Source organism: Salmo trutta, chromosome 4 (genome assembly GCF_901001165.1).
Source record: "Salmo trutta chromosome 4, fSalTru1.1, whole genome shotgun sequence".
Taxonomy (NCBI): domain Eukaryota; kingdom Metazoa; phylum Chordata; class Actinopteri; order Salmoniformes; family Salmonidae; genus Salmo; species Salmo trutta.
The window spans coordinates 13,329,030-13,350,253 of record NC_042960.1 but is presented as its reverse complement, the minus strand read 5'-3'; the positions used below and the strand labels follow the sequence as shown (position 1 = coordinate 13,350,253).

Genomic DNA, 21,224 nt, shown 5'->3' with positions numbered 1-21,224 from the left:
TTGGCACTTAATAGCAATTTTTTTATTTAACCTCTTGATATGGGAAAAAGTTTTTTAAATTAAATTGAATGTGCTCTTTATTTTTTACACCAAGTTACACTACTCAAAAGCCACCTAATTGGTGGAACAACCCAATAGCCAGGTGCCTCACTATTCCCATTGAAGATCTATTACTATTATTATGTAGGCTATATGTATTTCTCCCTTACCTTGCTCCCCCATCTTTAGTCCACTCAGCAGATCAATGCTCTCTGGTCCATCCTCTACTGTCTCCTCTTTGACTAGCAGCAGATCAGGCTTCCCATCCTCCATGTCTACTGACTGTAAGATAAACAGAGTGAGAGGATGTTGGACTTAGAAATCTGACTACTATGCAAACATGTTAGTTGATTTGATTACTTGGCAGTCTTTAATGGTTTGATAATTCAAAAGACATGGTCCCACATTTAAGACAAAACGTATCAGAGTAGGAGTGCTGATCTAGGATCTGTACATATAATCTTATTCATTATGATCTAAAAGGCAAAACTGATACAGGTCAGCACCCACTTTTTTTGTGGATTCAGGCTCTGACCTAATACTATTCAGACTCTACTTTACAATTGGGCTCACCTCAGTGAGACTGTGTGTGTTCCTGTGCTGCTCAGCTGGTTCCTCTGTAAGTTCAGGAGGAGGTGTAGTCTGGTTGTCCTCTATGACCATAGTCCCCCAGACTCTCCTCTCACCCCTCCTTCACCAGCAGCACCTCTGGACCTTCCTCGAGGAAGTGACAGGTGATGCCCTCAGGTACTTACACACCGGACATTTGACTGGAAGCATTTTAATTTATCTGACATTTGAGAAATGTACCGGACCCATATGCATTGGGTGCATAACCTGATTAGGCGTCCACCCACGGTGCTCAGAATGACAGAAATCACATTCAGACTATGGTCATTCATCTCAATAGAACGTGCATCCTTCTTACCGAATTCTGATGCGCACTTTGAAGATGTTAGAATAACTGTCCACATTGTTACTCTTCTTGTTGGCTGAAGAAAAGTCAAACAGCATTATCACTAGCCTAGGTCAATCTACTATCCCCCATAGTAGAAAAATGTACCTATTCTATTGGTCAGCTTGTCGTTTTGTGCGAGAAAGAAATTGCCTATTCCTAACAGTCTCTGGGACAGTTGTGGGACGAAAGATCCCAAAGTCAATCAACCAGTAGGCCTCGGCTACATCAAAACATTTTTTTTATAAAAGCAATGAGGCTGATGCAACAGATCAGAACGTTTAGCTTAAAATGTTGATAAACTATCATTTCTTCACATTATAAGCGCAGCAATGTGCACAAGGCAGTGTGTGAATTTTCATTCCGTAATGCAATTAGCGGGAAAACACAGCTGTTAAAAGTGCACCGCACATGCGAGTGTTGGTCACTATTACATAGAGATACTGTTTTTAATTCTCAACTGGTAATTGAAGCGCACTTCCCATTCGCCATTCAGTGCATCACACACCACTTGCAGTGTGAGCTGGAGGCATTATGCATTTTGAAAACATACTTAATTGTTTGAAACATTAACGTTTTACTGAATTTTATGAGGCAAGACTTAGGTATATTTAGTAAGTGTATATTGGTTATAAAACGCTGTTGTGTTTATGCAGAATAGGGTGAGATGTGATGTATACTAAAAAGAATCTCAATGAAAGTATTAGAATGAAGGTAGGAGGTAGGGCTTTCTCCTATAGGGCTTTCTCCTATAGAGCTCCATTTTTATGGAATGGTCTGCCTACCCATGTGAGAGACGCAGACTCAGTCTCAACCTTTAAGTCTTTACTGAAGACTTATCTCTTCAGTAGGTCCTATGATTAAGTATAGTCTGGCCCATGAGTGTGAAGGTGAACGGAAAGGCTGGAGCAACGAACCGCCCTTGCTGTCTCTGCCTTGCCGGTTCCCCTCTTTCCACTGGGATTCTCTGCCTCTAACCCTATTACAGGGGCTGAGTCACTGACTTACTGTTGTTCTTCCATGCCGTCCATGGGAGGGGTGCGTCACTTGAGTGGGTTGAGTCACTGACGTGGTCTTCCTGTCTGGGTTGGCGCCCCCCCTTGGGTTGTGCCATGGCGGAGATCTTTGTGGGCTATACTCGTCAGGACGGTAAGTTGGTGGTTGTAGACATCCCTCTAGTGGTGTGGGGGCTGTGCTTTGGCAAAGTGGGTGGGGTTATATCCTGCCTGTTTGGCCCTGTCCGGGGGTATCATCGGATGGGGCCACAGTGTCTTCTGATCCCTCCTGTCTCAGCCTCCAGTATTTATGCTGCAGTAGTTTGTGTCGGGGGGCTAGGGTCAGTCTGTTACATCTGGAGTATTCTCGTCTTATCCGGTGTCCTGTGTGAATTTAAATATGCTCTCTCTAATTCTCTCTTTCTTTCTCTCGGAGGACCTGAGCCCTAGGACCATGCCTCGGGACTACCTGGCATGATGACTCCTTGCTGTCCCCAGTCCACCTGGCCATGCTGCTGCTCCAGTTTCAACTGTTCTGCCTGCGGCTACGGAACCCTGACCTGTTCACCGGACGTGCTTGTTGCACCCTCGACAACTACTCTGATTATTATTATTTGACCATGCTGGTCATTTATGAACATTTTAACATCTTGACCATGTTCTGTTATAATATCCACCCGGCACAGCCAGAAGAGGACTGGCCACCCCTCATAGCCTGGTTCCTCTCTAGGTTTCTTCCTAGGTTTTTGGCCTTTCTAGGGAGTTTTTCCTAGGGAGTTTTTCCTAGCCACCGTGCTTCTTTCACATGCATTGCTTGCTGTTTGGGGTTTTAGGCTGGGTTTCTGTACAGCACTTTGAGATTTCAGCTGATATACGAAGGGCTATATAAATAAATTTGATTTGAATGAAGTCTCATTTTGTGTTTATTAAACAGAAACAAGTGTTAAATACACCATGTGAAAATCACACATACATGTCTCAACAAAAAATCAGCATGAATTTATTCATTTTCTTGTAGAAAAAATTAAGAAGTTGAATGGAAGTAATGAAATAGGCATTTGTGACCATCATATAGCTTACACAGTATAAACACAATATGTAACAGACTTTTTAGGCTTATATATCACACATCTGGATGAAATATTCTACCCAGGAATATTCAACACTGAAATCTGTTACTCAGTATTCCAAATGCATCTGTGGATATTTTATGCTGACAACAATAACAATTCATTTAATGCAGGATTTTATCTACATGTCAGTAGACCTTTCTCCCGTGTGGACCTTCAGGTGCATCTTCAGGTTACCAGCCTGGGCGAAGCGCATGTAACACTGGGTACAGCTGTAGGGTTTCTCCCCCGTGTGGACCCTTTGGTGCCTCTTCAGGGTGCAAGCCTGGGCAAAGCGCATGTGACACTGGGTACAGCTGAAGGGTTTCTCCCCTGTGTGGACCCTCTGGTGAATCTCCACCTTCTGGGGGCAGCTGAAGCCTTTGTTACAGAACATGCAGAGGAACCGTTTCTCTTTAATATTGCCTGATGTGGCTCCCCCTCCCTGAGCCTTAGCTCTAGTCCTTTTGTTTGAGTTCAATACCTGATCGAAAAGGACGCGACCGCGTGAATCGGAAGGTGTCATCGACGTGGACACTGGGTCGCGATCCCTGAAAGTGAGTAAAGGGGAGTGGGTCACGACATTTAGATTTGTCTCTAAACTTTCCCTGTAGTCTAAGAAGTCACTGGTGTTGCCTAGTGAGTGTCCTTCTCTTAAGTGAGTCTCGTCTACATTCCATGTCAGTGCATCACCCTCCACTTTCACAGTCACCGCATCTACCACTATATCCTCTCCTTTCTTTTCTAGGCACCCTTCAGAGTATACACTACTACTGTATGGGTTAATTTCCCCTCTCATTGGATTAGTCTGTGTATCTAAGCCCACAGGCATGTCACCAGGTATCATCTCTGTAGCGTATGAACAGGACGGATCATTGCCAGCCTGTAACGAGTCACCTGAGTCCTGATGGGATAGAACTGTCCTCGGGCTACTGTAAAGTAAATTCTCTGAGCGGGGAGCAGGAGGACAGCCCAGTTGCCCCAGCTCCGTTAAAGTCTCGGTGTCTGTCTCTGACTTGAGGACGGCGTTTGGGGTTCCACTGACCTCCGTGATGCTGCATTGGGTCTTTGGTTGCGCTTGGGTGGTGGTGGGGTCCTCTGTGGCTACAGGGGGCGCCACTCCAGTCGCTGATCCAGTCTGGATGTCTCTGCTGTGCCGTGGGTCCTCCTCTCCTTCAGACCTCTCCTGCTTGACCCCATGACCTGCAGCCTCTGCAGACTGACAAGAAGTACGTGTTTATAATAGGCTTCACGAATATATCATGAAATTCATGGAAACGTGGTGAAAAAATAAGATATACAGTGCCTTCAGAAAGTATTTATACCCCTTGACTTATTCCACATTTTGTTGTGTTACAGCCTGAATTCAAAATGTATTAAATAGATTGTTTTCTCACCCATCTACAGTGCCTTGAAAAGGATTCATCCCCCTTGGTGTTTCTCTTATTTTGTTGCATTACGACATGTCATTTAAATAGATTTTTATTTGGATTTCATGTAATGGACATCACAAAATAGTCCAAATTGGTGAAGTGAAATGAAAAAAATAACTTGGTTAAAAAAATGTACAAAAACAAAACAAAAATGGAAAAGTGGTGCGTGCATATGTATTCACCCCCTTTGCTATGAAGCCCCTAAATAAGATCTGGTGCAACCAATTACCTTCAGAAGTCAGATAATTAGTTAAATAAAGTCCACCTGTGTGCAATTTAAGTGTCACATGATCTCAGTATATATACAGCTGTTCTGGAAGTCTGCAACACCACAAAGCAAGCGGCACCATGAAGACCAAGGAGCTCTCCAAACAGGTCAGGGACAAAGTTGTGGAGAAGTACAGATCAGAGTTGGGTTATAAAAAAATATCTGAAACTTTTTAACATCCCAAGGAGCACCATTAAATCCATTATTAAAAAAGGGAAAGAATATGGCACTACAACAAACCTGCCAAGAGAGGGCTGCCCAAAACTCACAGACCAGGCAAGGAGGGCATTAATCAGAGAGGCAACAAAGAGACCAAAGATAACCCTGAAGGAGCTGCAAAGGTTCACAGCAGAGATTGGAGTATCTGTCCATAGGACCACTTTAAGCCGTACACTCCACAGAGCTGGGCTTTACGGAAGAGTGGCCAGAAAAAAGCCATTGCTTAAGGAAAAAAATAAGTAAACATGTTTGGTGTTCGCCAAAAGGCATGTGGGAGACTCCCCAAACATATGGAAGAAGGTACTCTGGTCAGATGAGACTAAAATTGAGCTTTTTGGCAATCAAGGAAAACACCATGTCTGGCGCAAACCCAACACCTCTCATCACCCCGAGAACACCAAAGGCTGAAGCATTTGTTTTTCCCATCGGCAGGGACTGGGAAACTGGTCAGAATTGAAGAAATGATGGATGGCGCTAAATACAGGGAAATGCTTGAGGGAAACCTGTTTCAGTCTTCCACAGATTTGAGACTGGGACAGAGGTTCACCTTCCAGCAGGACAATGACCCTAAGCATACTGCTAAAGCAACACTCGAGTAGTTTAAGGGGAAACATTTAAATGTCTTGGAATGGCCTAGTCAAAGCCCAGATCTCAATCCAATTGAGAATCTGTGGTATGACTTAAAGATTGCTGTACACCAGCGGAACCCATCCAACTTCAAGGAGCTGGAGCAGTTTTTCCTTGAAGAATGGGCAAAGATCCCAGTGGCTAGATCTGCCAAGCTTATACAGACATACCCCAAGAGACTTGCAGCTGCAAAAGGTGGCTCCACAAAGTATTGACTTTGGGGGGGTGAATAGTAATGCACGCTCAAGTTTTAATTTTTTGTCTAATTTCTTTATTTGTTTTACAATAAAAACGATTTTGCATCTTCAAAGTGGTAGGCATGTTGTGTAAATCAAATGATACAAACCCCCCAAAAATCCACTTTAATTCCAGGTTGTAAGGCAACAAAATAGGAAAAATGCCAAGGGAGGTGAATACTTCCGCAAGCCACTGTATACACAATACCCCATAATGACAAAGTGAAAACATTTTTTGAAATATTAGCAAATTTATTGAAAATGAAATAGAAATATCTCATACATAAGTTTTCACACCCATGAAACAATACATGTTAGATTCACCTTTGTCAGTGGTTACAGCTGTGAGTCTTTCTGGGTAAGTCTATTAGAGCTTTGCACAACTGGATTAATTGTACAATATTTGCACATTATTCTTTTTTAAATTCTTCAAGCTGTCAAGTTGGTTGTTGATCATTGCTAGACAGCCATTTTCAAGCCTTGCCATAGATTTTCAAGCCAATTTAAGTCAAAACAGTAACTAGGCCACTTAGGAACATTCAAGGTCATCTTGCAATGTATATTTGGCCTTGTGTTTTAGGTTATTGTCCTGCTGAATTTGTCTCTCATTGTCTGTTGGAAAGCAGACTGAACCACGTTTTTCACTAGGATTTTGCCTGTGCTTAGCTCTATACCGTTACCTTTTATCCTAAAAAACTCCCTAGTCTTTGCCGATGACAAGCATACCCATAACATGATGCAGCCACCACCATGCTTGAAAATATGAAAAACGGCACTCAGTGATGTGTAGTGTTTGCCCCAAACATAACTTTGTCCTGAATACAAAGCTTTCCTTTCTTGCCACATTTTTTGCTGAATTACAGTGCATTCGGAAAGTATATAGCCCCTTGACTTTTTCCACATTTTGTTACATTATAGCTTGTTTTTTCCCTCATCAATCTACACACAATACCCCATAATGACAAAGTGAAAACAGGTTTTAATAAATACCTTATTTACATAAGTATTCAGACCCTTTGCTTTGAGACTGGAAATTGAGTTCAGGTGCATCCTGTTTCCATTGATCATCCTTGAGATGTTTCTACAACTTGATTGGAGTGCACCTGTAGTATATTCAATTGATTGGACATGATTTGGAAAGGCACACACCTGTCTATTTAAGGTCCCACAGTTGACAGTGCATGTCAGAGCAAAAACCAAGCAATGAGGTTGAAGGAATTGTCCGTAGAGCTCAGACAGGATTGTGTCAAGGCACAGATCTCGGTAAGGGTACCAAAACATTTCTGCAGCATTGAAGGTCCCCAAGGACACAGTGGCCCGATCATTCTTAAATCTAAGAAGTTTGGAAGCATCAAGACTCTTCCTAGAGCTGGCCGCCCGGGCCAAACTGAGCAATTGGAGGAGAAGGGCCTTGGTTAGGGAGGTGACCAAGAACCCGATGGTTCATCTGTCAGAGCTCTAGAGTTCCTCTGTGTAGATGGGAGAACCTTCCAGAAGGACAACCATTTCTGCAGCCCTCCACCAATCAGGCCTTTATGGTAGAGTGGTCAGACGGAAGCAACTCTTCAGTAAAAGGCACATGACAGCCCACCTGGAGTTTGCCAAAAGGCACCTAAAGACTCTCAGATGATGAGAAACAAGATTCTCTGGTCAGATGAAACCAAGATTGAACTCGTTGGCCTGAATGCCAAGCGTCACTTCGAGAGGAAACCTGGCACCATCCTTACGGTGAAGCATGGTGATGGCAGCATCATGCTGTGGTGATGTTTTTCAGCGGCAGGGACTGGGAGACTAGTCAGGATCTAGGAAAAGATGATCGGAGCAAAGTACAGAGAGATCCTTGATGAAAACCTGCTCCAGAGTGCTCAGGACCTCAGACTGGGGCGAAGGTTCACCTACCAACAGGACAACGACCCTAAGCACACAGCCAAGACAACACAGGAGTGGCTTTGGGACAAGTCTCAATGTCCTTGAGTGGCCCAGCCAGAACCCGATCGAATATCTCTGGAGACCTGAAAATAGCTGTGCAGCAACGCTCCCCATCCAACCTGACAGAGCTTGAGAGGATCTCCAGAGAAGAATGGGAGAAACTCCTCAAATACAGGTGTGCCAACCTTGTAGCGTCATACCCAAGAAGACTCAAAGCTGTCATCGATGCCAAAGGTGCTTCAACAAAGTACTGAGTAAAGGGTCTGAATACTTATCACATTTACATATGTTAAAATTTTATAAATTAGCAAACATTTCTGAAAATGTGTTTTTGCTTTGTCATTATGGGGTATTGTGTTCAGACTGAGGGGGAAAAAAACAATTTAATCAATTTTAAAATAAGGCTGTAACCTAACAAAATGTTGAAAAAGTCAAGGGGTCTGAATATTTTCCGAAGTGCCTTAATGCAAACAGGATGCATGTTTTGTTATATTTTTATTCTGTATAGGCTTTCTTCTTTTCACTAAGTCATTTACGTTAGTATTGTGGACTAACTACAATGTTGTTGATCCATCCCCAGATTTCTCCTATCACAGCCATTAAACTCTGTAACTGTTTTAAAATCACCATTGGCCTGATGGTGAAATCCCTGATCAGTTTCATTCCTCTCTGGCAACTGAGTTAGGAAGGACGCCTGTATCTTTGTAGTGACTGGGTGTATTGATACACCATCTATAGCCTAATTAATTACTAAACCATGCTCAAAGGTGCCCTTCTCTGCGAGGCATGGAAAAACCTACCTCGTCTTTGTGGTTGAATATCTGCTTGAAATTCACTGCTCGATTGAGGGACCTTAAAGATAATTGTATGTGTGGGGTATAGAAATGGGCTAGTTATTCAAAAATCATGTTAACCTCTATTATTGAACACAGAATAAGTCCATGCAACATATTATGCGATTTGTTAAGCAGGTTTGTACTCCTGGGGTTGAAAACATGAAAACATTTCAATACATTTCAGCTTTTAATTTTGTATTCATTTCTAAAATGTTGTACAAACAAAATTCCACTTTGACATTATGTGGTATTGTGTGGAGATCAGTGACACAACATTTTAATTTAATAAATTTTCAATTCAGGCTGTAACATAACAAAATGTGGAAAAAGTTAAGAGGTGTGAATACTTTTTGAAGGTACAATTATATTCGTATTCATGTATTGAGATGCCTTTTATCTAAATATTTAACACTCAAGAAATAAGTTATTAAAGTTTCATTTGAACTACAACTCAGCAGCCTTGTTAGCGTGCATGCTCAAGTTGGACTCACAGGACGATAAAAACCTTTAAATTACAATCCGTTTGATATGCTTAATATTAGATTACACTGGACCTTTTTTACTGAACATTGCCAGCCAGTACAAAAAAAAAACGCTAAACATTTAATGATTAACGTTTAGGCTTTATGCTTCTTCTTGGTCGTCAGATACGTTGAAAACCGGCATATGGTAAGTACATTGCCTTGGAAACACATAAATTTTAATATTTATATATCTATATAAATTTCAAGAAAATTCTTAACCTACAAAACGAGGAACCATGGCGTATTGGATAATGTTGTAGGGAAGTCTCAAGTTCCCCTAAGGCAGATAGCTAAAGTGAATAGCTGAGGGGAGCCTTTCTGAAACAAACGGGACACATTTGATTTACAAAGTGACTAATTTTTAATGCAACACTATTACACTAACCTCTATCATGATAACATGCTGGGTTGAGGTTCCACTCCCCTCATCAACAGTGATTGGTTGGTCATCTCTCCATGTATTGTGTCCCACAGACTTCACAAAGCTCCTGTGGCCTCCAGTGAGATGTCTGCCACCTGAGAGAGTGATTGGGGAGAAGAGGTGGTTAGATTAGCTACTGTAAATGCTCAACAGTATATTCCCACTATTGACAGTTTAAACACTGTCTAGAATTGGCAAGGATATAAGGTAACACTTCTCATAACTTATTGATATACTATCTATTCATTGATGTGTTATGTTCCATGCATCACATTGTTTTCATTGAGTAAATAGGAAATGGAGTAAATCAAGAATCTGGTTTGAATATGATAGTGTCTTTGCGCAAGACAGCTAAGTATTCCGCGGAAATATTGCATACTATCCTAAATCTGACCAAGACCGAATTCTAGGTAACACATCTGAACACAGAAAAGAACGGGCGTTGAGCTACAGCATATATGAACCGCGACAGGCCGAGCAGTCTCCGCCTTCTGCGAAAAGTACCTCTTGCCATTCCTCTGAATTGGTCGAGGATCTTGACACTACTGGGACGACTGGCGAGGACGCGCTCTCGCATTGTCCTGTCTGCGCGCTCCCGTGCCACCTTCAGTTCCTGAAACTGTAATTTCCTCCGCAATGCCCTGTTTTGTTTCTGGCTTTCAGAAATTTCCAAACGAAACACTGCATAGTCGTCGTCTACGAGTTTACAAATCTCTGCTACTGCTGCATTCGCTAGCACCTCCATGATGGAGGCTATTTGAGTGTGAAAAACCATACAGTTAGCCATTGTTAGCAGTTTGCGTTACCTATATAACGTCTATCAACCAAGTCCTAACTCCAACGCGAATTAAAGACTACATGGCGTAAGTATGTGATGCTGTGTAGTTAAAATAATCACAACAGTAAACGCTAACGTGGAAATTGTTCTTAGTCACTGTTCACTTCCGTTTACAGTGAAGAGAAACGTTATAGGTTGCCGTCGTAGCGCAAAGGTTGCCTAAATGAAAAGCGTACCCGCTGTTATTTCTTCTTCGATGAGGTTTAACGGCGGTTGGCATCCAATATGTTGCATTACCGCCACCTACTAGACTGGAGTACAATTCCCTTGTACTTTGCTTTAAAAAATTTATAAATACCCTAACACTACACTCACAAAAATATTAACACCACCCTACTCCACAATTTAAATCTATTTAGTCCTACCTCAGGCCAACAACCTGAAAGGATGGGACATCACCACTTAACACACCCTGTAACTCTTCTGATGTCAAGTCTCCCATGCACAACTACCTCTGCAGCTGCCACCACAACCTCAATTTTCTGCGACTTACGTTCCATCCCTGCAGTACAGTTGATAACCATTGCTATAAATGCTAAAAATATAATCTTACTGAAACATCACTTGTTGGCCTATCCCTCTTTACTGGTACATATCTACTACTCACATCACTCCTCTCAGGATCCCTCCCCCTTGACCCATCTTCCTCTACTTTCTTCACTACCTCAGCATAGGACAACTTCTGCTCTACTCTAACCCTGGAAATCTCAACCTGCCTCTCTCGCACGGGACATTTCTGATCCCCAGCCCCATGGGCACCCCTACAATTAACACATACCACTACTTTCCCCAATGCTACACATTCCTTTGTCTCATGCCCTTCTGCACACTTCTCACACCTACTGTACGAACTTCCATCCTACACACTGCTGCCACATGCCCATAAGCTTGACACCTGTAACAACGTAATGTATTCGGCACAAAAGCGCCTACAGGATAACTTATATTGTAACATCACTTTGTCGGGCAAAGACTCAACATCAAAACTCAAAAGAACAGATAATGACTTCTGTTTCACTACTCTCGCCACACTGTCTGCATCGCACCAAAAAAACTAGCATCAAACACCGGGAATCTTCCAATTCAGTTGGTCAACTTTTACATTTACAGCTACCCCAGTAATCACTCCTTTCAATGGCACCCTTTTCTTGAGAGCGAAATAATTCAAATTTCTTGCCGCCAATGGGGTATTGTGTGTAGATGGATAAAATATTTGTTTTCCAAATTTTAGAATAAGGTTGTACAGTAACACAATGTGGAAAAAGTGAGTGTTTGTAATGGCTGTTCAGTGAAACGACCTGTCCTGATTCGTCATAGACGCTTACCAAAAAACTTTAATGAGAAAGCCTTCCTTCATGAACTGGCCTCTGTAAAATGGTATAGAATCAGCTTGATCCCCTCTGTTGAAGATGCTTCAACCTTCTTTTTTGATATTTTCAGTGGTATTGTTAAACACACCCCCATAAAGAAAATTATTAAAAACAGGTTCAGCCCCTAGTTCAACTGTGATCTTGCAGAGTTACTCCACCTCAAGAATTGCATTTGGCGAATGGCTTGGCACATGCATACTCAGGCTGACTGGCTATCGTTCAGGCAAATAAAAAATAAGTTCACTCTGGCTTTTCGGAGGCCAAAGTTCGTTACTTTAAGGAGCAGTTATCTCTCTGTGGGTCTAACCCCAAGAAGTTCTGGAAAACAGTTAAAGACCTGGAGAATAAACCCTCCTCCTCACAGCTGCCTATGTCCCTTAATGTTGATGATGTGGTTGTTACTGACAAGAAGCACATGGCTGAGCTTTTAATCACCACATCATTAAGTCAGGATTCCTATTTGACTCAGCCATGCCTCCTTCCCCGTCCAACATTTCCTCATCTCCCATCCCTTCTAATGCGAATATCCCCGATGCTTCTCCCTCTTTTTCCCATGTCCCGCAACAAAGTTTCTTCCTGCAGGCAGTCACTGAGTCCGAGGTGCTAAAGGAGCTCCTTAAACTTGACCCCCAAAAAAACATCTGGGTCAGATGGTTTAGACCCTTTCTTCTTTAAGGTTGCTGCCCCTATCATCGCCAAGCCTGTCTCTCCTTTCTGGGGCGGTTCCCATTGCTTGGAAGGCAGCCACAGTTTGTCCTTTATTTAAAGGTGGAGATCAAGCGGATCCTAACTGTTATAGGCCTATTTCTATTTTGCCCTGTTAATCAAAAGTGTTCGAAAAACTTGTCAATAATCAACTGACTGGCTTTCTTGATGTCTACAGTATTCTCTCAGGTATGCAATCTGGTTTCCGCTCAGGTTGTGGATGTGTCACTGCAACCTTAAAGGTCCTCAATGATGTCACCATTGCCCTTGATTCTAAGCAATATTGTGCTGCTATTTTTTATGACTTGGCCAAATCTTTTGATACGCTAGACCATTCCATTTTTGTGGGCCGGCTCAGGAGTATTGGTGTCTCTGAGGGGTCTTTGACCTGGTTTGCTAACTACCTCTCTCAAAGACTGCAGTGTATAAAGTCAGAAAATCTGCTGTCTCAGCCACTGCCTGTCACCAAGGGAGTACCCCAAGGCTTGATCGTAGGCCCCACGCTCTTCTCAATTTACATCAACAACATAGCTCAGGCAGTAGGAAGCTCTCTCATCCATTTATATGTGGATGATACAGTCTTATACTCAGCTGGCCCCTCCCCGGATTTTGTGTTAAATGCTCTACAACAAAGCTTTCTTAGTCCAACAAGCTTTCTCTACCCTTAACCTTGTTCTGAACACATCCAAAACAAAGGTCATGTGGTTTGGTAAGAAGAATGCCCCTCTTCCCACAGGTGTGATTACTACATCTGAGGGTTTAGAGCTTGAGGTAGTCACCTCATACAAGGACTTTCGGAATATGGCTAGACGGTGCACTGTCCTTCTCTCAGCACCTATCAAAGCTGCAGGCTAAAGTTAAATCTAGACTTGGTTTCCTCTATCGTAATCGCTCTTCTTTCACCCCAGCTGCCAAACTAACCCTGATTCAGAGGACCATCCTACCAATGCTAGATGACTGAGACATCATTTATAGATTGCGGTAAGGGTGTTCCCGAGCGGCTAGATGTTCTTTACCATTCGGCCATCAGATTTGCAACCAATGCTCCTTATAGGACTCATCACTGCACTCTATACTCCTCTGTATACCCGTCGCAAGACCCACTGGTTGATGCTTATTTATAAAACCGTCTTAGGCCTCACCCCCCCTTTCTGAGATATCTACTGCAGCCCTCATCCTCCACATACAACACCCGTTCTGCCAGTCACATTCTGTTAAAGGTCCCCAAAGCACACACATCCCTGGGTCGCTCCTCTTTTCAGTTCGCTGCAGCTAGTGACTGGAACGAGCTGCAACAAACACTCAAACTGGACAGTTTTAACTCAATCTCTTCACTCAAAGACTCAATCATGGACACTCTTACTGACAGTTGGGGCTGCTTTGTGCGTTGTATTGTTGTCTCTGCCTTCTTGCCCTTTGTGCTGTTGTCTGTGCCCAATAATGTTTGTACCATGTTTTGTGCTGCTACCATGTTGTTGTTATGTTGTATTGCTACCATGCTGTGCTGTCGTGTGTTGCTGCCTTGCTATGTTGTCCTCTTAGGTTTCTCTTTATATAGTGTTGTCTCTCTTGTTGTGATGTGTGTTTTGTCCTATATTTATATTGTATTTAATTTTTCTTTTTAATCCCAGGCCTCTGTCCCCGCAGGAGGCCTTTTGGTAGGCCATCATTGTAAATAATTATTTGTTCTTAACTGACTTGCGTAGTTAAAAAATTTTTTTTTTTTAAATAATATATATATATATATATATAGTATGCTCAAACAATTTGGAGAATTATATTCTTGTATACTAACAGAATTGGTTAGATTTTTTTTAACTAGTAAAAAAATTTAATAAATCATATCTATATAGTTAGACACCCGTTTTCAATACTCCAGCACCCTCCGCTTGCGAGGATAATGACAGCCTTAAGTGTTTTATGAGATTGGAGAACAAATTGGGAGGGATCTTAGACCATCCCGCCATACAGAATCTTTCCATATCCTTGATATTTAAGTGTATATATATACATATATATATTTTTTTATTTTTTATTTTTATTGAAACTTTATTTAACTAGGCAAGTCGGTTAGGAACAAATTCTTATTTACAATGACGGCCTAACCCAGCCAAACCCGGACGACGCTGGGCCAATTGTGCACCGCCCTATGGGACTCCCAATCACGGCCGGATGTGATACAGCCTGGAATCGAACCAGGGACTGTATTGACACCTTTTGCACTGACATGCAGTGCCTTAGACCGCTGCGCCACTCGGGAGCCCAATGTTTCTTGGCCCAAGCAAGTCTCTTCTTATTGGTGTATTTTAGTAGTGGTTTCTTTGCAGCAATTCGACCATGAAGGCCTGATTCACGCAGTCTCCTCTGAACAGTTGATGTTGAGATGTGTCTGTTACTTGAACTCTGTGAAACATTTATTTGGACTGCAATTTCTGAGGCTGGTAACTCCAATGAACTTATCCTCTGCAGCAGAGGTAACTCTGGGTTCTTTCTTTCCTGTGGTGGTCCTCATGAGAACCAGTTTCATCATAGCACTTGATGGTTTTTGCGACTGCACTTTAAGAAACTTTCAAAGTTCTTTTAATGTTCCATATTGACTGACCTTCATGTCTTAAAGGAATGATGGACTGTCATTTCTATTTGAACTGTTCTTGTTCTGTTCTTTGGTTACTACATGATTCCACTTCACAGCTTTGATGTCCCCGCCACCACTCTACAATGTAGAAAATAGCAAAAACAAAGAAAAACCCTGGAATGAGTAGGTGTGTCCAAACTTCTGACTTGCACTGTATATGTCGGTTGTTTTGCTCTAGGACACTCAGAAGCCTCGTCTGAAAGTACACCAGTACCAGTTTAATAAATTAATGGAAGTCTACAATATATAGAAGTAGTTTGGTGCCTACAAAAGGGGTTTAATGAGTTAAATAAAATAGTTCAGTTTTTTGGTCATTCATTGTTAAGCCTACAACATGTTTAAACGTTCGGTGTTAGTATTGTGGAAAAATACAGCCCACCTACAGAGAGGTGGAGTTTCTACTGATGTGAGTTCATTTGTGTGTGTTATGAAAAGAGTGTGTTCTCATTTTGAAGTCAGAGTGCTCTTTGAATAAAGTATTGACAGTTCCTGTTATTGGTTTCAGAGTTATCACAAGTTGACAGTTCAGTTGGCCTTGAATGTCTCAACTCTACCCAGCTCATATTGTGAAATAGTAACACAATGGCCTAGTCACACACATTATTGAATTATGACTAACACATTTCATACAATTATATGGTTTCAGGGTGGAATACTTTAGTCATTATCTTAAACATACACATTATTCTATCATATCTCAAGGCCATCAGACTGTTAAACAGCCATCACTAGTGCATTAGAGGCTGATGCCTATTTACTTGAAATCACTGGCCACTTCAATAATGTTTACATATTTTGCATTACCTGTTCTCCAGGAAGTAAGTTAGTCTCTCCATAATCTTACATACAGTTGAAGTCGGAAGTTTACATACACTTAGGTTGGAGTCATTAAAACTTGTTTTTCAACCATTCCACAAATTTCTTGTTAAGAAACTATAGTTTTAGCAAGTCGGTTAGGACATCTACTTTGTGCATGACACAAGTCATTTTTCCAACAATTGTTTACAGACAGATTATTTCACTTATAATTAACTGTATCACAATTCCAGTGGGTCAGAAGTTTATATACACTAAGTTGACTGTGCCTTTAAACAGCTTGGAAAATTCCAGAAAATGATGTCATGGCTTTAGAAGCTTCTGATTGACTCAAATGATGTCAATTAGCCTATTGGAGGTGTTCCTGTGGATGAATTTCAAGGCCTACCTTCAAACTCAGTGCCTCTTCTTGACATCATGGGAAAATAAAAAGAAATCAGCCAAGACCTCAGAAAACAATTGTAGACCTCCACAAGTCTGGTTCATCCTTGGGAGCAATTTCCAAATGCCTGAAGGCACCACGTTCATCTGTACAAACAATAGCACGCAAGTATAAACACCATGGGACCACGCAGCCATCATACCGCTCAGGAAGGAGATGCGTTCTGTCTCCTAGAGATGAACGTACTTTGGTGCAAAAACTGCAAATCAATCTCAGAACAACAGCAAAGGACCTTGTGAAGATGCTGGAGGAAACAGGTACAAATGTATCTATATCCACAGTAAAACAAGTCCTATATTGACATAACCTGAATGGCCGCTCAGCAGGGAAGAAGCCACTGCTCCAAAATCGCCATAAAAAAAGCCAGACTACGGTTTGCAACTGCACATGGGGACAAAGATCGTACTTTTTGGAGAAATGTCCTCTGGTCTGATGAAACAAAAAATAGAACTGTTTGGCCATAATGACCATTGTTATGTTTGGAGGAAAAAGGGGGAGACTTGCAAGCAGAAGAACACCATCCCATCCGTGAAGCACGGGGGTGGCAGCATCATGTTGTGGGGGTGCTTTGCTGCAGGAGGGACTGGTGCACTTCACAAAATAGATGGCATCATGAGAAAGGAAAATTATGTGGATATATTGAAGCAACATCTCAAGACATCAGTCAGGAAGTTAAAGCTTGGTAACAAATGGGTCTTTCAAATGGACAATGACCCCAAGCATACTTCCAAAGTTGTGGCAAAATGGCCTATGGACAACAAAGTCAGAGTATTGGAGTGGCCATCACAAAGCCCTGACCTCAATCCTATAGAAAATTTGTGGGCAGAACTGAAAAAGCGTGTGCGAGCAAGGAGGCCTACAAACCTGACTCAGTTACACCAGCTTTGTCAGGAGGAATGGGCCAAAATTCACCCAACTTATTGTGGGAAGCTCGTGGAAGGCTACCCGAAACGTTTGACCCAAGTTAAACAATTTAAAGGCAATGCTACCAAATACTGATTGAATGTATGTAAACTTCTGACCCACTGAGAATGTGATGAAAGAAATAAAAGCTGAAATAAATAATTCTCTCTACTATTATTCTGACATTTCACATTCTTAAAATAAAGTGGTGATCCTAACTGACCTAAGACAGGACATTTTTACTAGGATTAAATGCCAGGCATTGTGAAAAACTGAGTTTAAATGTTTTTGGCTAAGGTGTATGTAAACTTCCGACATCAACTGTATATACTGTATTCTATTCTACTGTATCTTAGTCTATGCCCCTCTGACATTGCTCGTCCATATATTTATATATTCTTAATTCCATTCCTTTACTTAGACGTGTGCATTGTGTATATGTTGTGAAATTGTTAGATATTACTTGTTAGATATTACTGCACTGTTGGAGCTAGAAACACAAGCATTTCACTACACCCGCAATAACATCTGCTAAACGTGTATGTGACCAATAACATTTGATTTGATTTGAGGAAGTCTCACAAACTCCCCTATGGCAGATAGATAAGGATGTACATGTAAACAAATGAATAGCTGAGGGGAGCCTTTCTGAAAAACTGGCCACATTTGATTTACAAAGTAACTGTCATATTTTATGCAACACTATTACACTAATCTCTATCACGATAACTTGGTGGGTTGAGGTTCCACTCCCCTCATCAACAGTGATTGGTTGGTCATCTCTCCATGTATTGTGTCCCACTGATTTCCCAAACTCCTGTGGCCTCCAGTGAGATGTCCTTCACCTGAGAGTGATTAGGGTAAAAGAGGTGGTTAGGTTAACAACTGTCAATGCTCAACAGTATATTGTACACGATTGACACTGTCTAGAATTGGAAAGGATGTAAGGTAACACTTCTCATAACTTCTTGATATACTATTTATTGATCGATGTATTATGTTCCATGTATCACATTATTTTCACTGAGTAAATAATAGGAAATGCAGTAAATCAAGAATCTGGTTAGAATATGATATTGTGTCTGCGCAAGATATCTAGTTAAGTAATCTGGTGAATTATTACATACTATCCAACTGTCCAAGACCCATATGTGGTTAACAAATCGAAAGTAACACATGCACAGAGGGGAACGGGGTGACATGCACCGCAGCCACGGTCTTCTGCAAAATGTACCTCTTGCCATTCCACTGTATCGGTCGAGGATCTTGACAGTACTGGGACAACTGGCGGGGACGCAGTTCCAGTAGCTGTAGTTTCCTCCGCAATGCCCTATTTTCTTTCTGGCTTTGAGTTACAGTGCCTTCGGAAAGTATTTTTCCACATTTTGTTACATTACAGCCTTATTCTAAAATGTATTTAAAAAATGTTCCTTCATCAATCCCCCATAATAACAAAGCAAAAACAGGTTTTTAGAAACTATTGCTAATTTATTAAAAATATAAAACTGAAATATCACATTTACACAAGTATTCAGAAGCCTTTACTCAGTACTTTGTTAAAGCACATTTGGAAGCGATTACAGCCTTGAGTCTTCTTGGGTATAACGCTACTAGCTTGGCACACCTGTATTTGGGGAGTTTCTCCCATTCGTCTCTGCAGATCCTCTCAAGCTCTGTCAGGTTGGATAGGGAGCGTAGCTGCACAGCTATTTTCAGGTCTCTCCAGAAATGTTTGATCAGGTTCAAGTCCGAGCTCTGGCTGGGCCACTCAAGAACATTCAGACTTGTCCTGAAGCCACTCCTGCGTTGTCTTGGCTGTGTGCTTAGGGTCATTGTCCTGTTGGAAGATGAGCCCCAGTCTGAGGTCCTGAGTGCTCTGGAGCAGGTTTTCATCAAGGATCTCTCTGTACTTTGCTCCGTTCATCTTTGCCTTGATCCTAACTAGTCTCCCAGTCCCTGCCACTGAAAAACATTCCCACAGCATGATGGTGCCACCACCATTCTTTACTGTAGGGATGGTGCCAGGTGTCCTCCAGACGTGACACTTAGCATTCAAGCCAAAGAGTTCAATCTTGGTTTCATCAGACCAGAGAATATTAAACTATACTTGTTCTAGCCTAGGTTTACTATCTCTCTAAAAACAGGTATTAACGCAAGCCTGTTTCAAATTAAAGTTAAAGGGGTTAACGAGGGGTATGTGGTTATTTACCCTCTTATCCCAAGACACTTCACACGATAACTATAATATGTCAGATAAAGACATCCCTGTGTACATCTCAAGCCACACTGTTACGATTTCTCCCCATTGTGGACACTCCTATGTCTGATAAGGCTACTCAGGAAGGAGAAGCTCTTGTGACATAATTTGCACTTGAAGCTCTCCTTGGTGTGAACAGTCTGGTGCTGCTTCACATACCTTGCCTCAGCAAAGCGCTTCCCACACGTGGGGCAGGCATACGGCTTGTCGGCGTCCGTCCTAACGCTCGGCCTCCCACATTGTAACCCAATGACACCAGAGGAGGTAGAATCAAGAGTTTCTGAGCTCCCTCCTTGACCTCTAGCCATTGTTTGGGTGTTGTTGGGATTGTGTGCTGTGTTATAGGCTAGGTACCTCTTATGGTGAACGCCCACCCTGACCATGTCTGTATTGGTGGGGTAAACCTGAGGTAATTGAGGAAGGCTAGACCCAGGCCCAGACCTTCTATGAACCAAGTCACCAGGCATTGGACGAAGCCCTGAAGGAGAAGACCGACTTGCTGATAGACTACCACCAGGGGGGTCTCCCACCACTCTCTGTGAAGGCTGAAGCCCAGGGTGACCTGATCTGTTCATCATGGATACTGTGGTGTTTGTATCATAAGAACAGGAGGGTCTATCTCTATCAGCCCCAGACTGCAGACTGGATCCCTGACTGGAGCCTCTGTCTCTCTGATGACCACCAGGACTGAGGTTGTTCAGTCCACCTGTCCACTGGTTGTGTTCTGTGTGGTGGAGTCTCTGTCCCTCACGGTTGGGTTCTGGTTCCGACTCGGGAAGGAAGAGTGACGGCTCCTGATCCAGGGTTTTGATCCGGGGCCAGGGCTTGTGACCAGCCACCTCAGAGGTCCAGTCTCTCCCGTCAGCAACACCAGATATCAGCAGGTCCTCATGGACTGCAGACTGTAAATACAAATTGAACAGAAAAGCATACAAGTTTATATAAGAAACTGCTGTACACAGAAACATGACATGATATTATAAAATGTTAACCACAGTCAAGTACCTAACAATATGGAGCCATTGGAGTTTATTATGAAACAATGTCCATATGTGTTGATTCAAGAGTGAAATATTTTTTGGTTCAACTGAGATAAGGGAAACTCAGTCTCTGCAATAATACAAAAATAACCAAGTCAGTCAGCACAGCTATGCGTCCCCCCTCCCCCCCTGCATATGGACACCTCCCTGTCCCTGCAGACCAAATCTACACCTCATCCTGCTGTCAGCCAATCTGTTTTCATGGAGACTAGGTTCGGTTGTTGTTTTGTGTTCAACTGTCTTTTTCTGGTTGTGATTAACAGTGTTGTTCTCCAGCCCAGAGTTGAGGACGCTGTTCCATCCACTGACCTCCACTATGTCGCCTCTAGTCCTGGCCTGCTCAGTAATGTTGTCCCCTGGGCCCTTGGCTGCACCTGTCGGGGTCTGGAAATCCAAGGCGGCCACCCAGTCTCTTCTGTTAGCCTCCAGCCAACCACCTGCAGAAGGAGGTTAGAAAATAGACTTTACAAACATGGAAGAGAACGCTACATATGGATTTTTTTTTGGTAAATTACCTGGTCAAGTTAAGATGTGTGTTTTTGTATGCAAACATAAGTTGCTCTATGCTATAATTATTTCTCCCTTACCTTGCTCCCCCATCTTTAGTCCACTCAGCAGATCAATGCT

The 21,224-nt window shown here is 42.3% G+C and overlaps 2 protein-coding genes across 2 annotated transcripts; both read right to left on the bottom strand.

Annotated features, from left to right (window-relative positions):
• Positions 1-2,894: 2,894 nt before the first annotated feature.
• LOC115191337 (zinc finger protein 19) lies at positions 2,895-9,606 on the bottom strand. Its single transcript, XM_029749215.1, has 2 exons — positions 9,556-9,606; positions 2,895-4,317 (listed from the first exon to the last, which is right to left on the bottom strand). Exons 1-2 carry the CDS (start codon positions 9,562-9,564, stop codon positions 3,241-3,243), a joined length of 1,086 nt encoding a protein of 361 aa, XP_029605075.1. The 5' UTR covers positions 9,565-9,606; the 3' UTR covers positions 2,895-3,240.
• Positions 9,607-19,326: 9,720 nt separating this feature from the next.
• On the bottom strand, positions 19,327-21,216 carry LOC115191348 (zinc finger protein 28-like). The gene is made up of 3 exons (XM_029749225.1): positions 21,185-21,216; positions 20,907-21,034; positions 19,327-20,459 (listed from the first exon to the last, which is right to left on the bottom strand). The coding sequence occupies exons 1-3, from the start codon at positions 21,195-21,197 to the stop codon at positions 19,590-19,592; spliced, it is 1,011 nt and encodes a 336-aa protein (XP_029605085.1). The 5' UTR covers positions 21,198-21,216; the 3' UTR covers positions 19,327-19,589.
• Between the last annotated feature and the right edge of the window lie 8 nt (positions 21,217-21,224).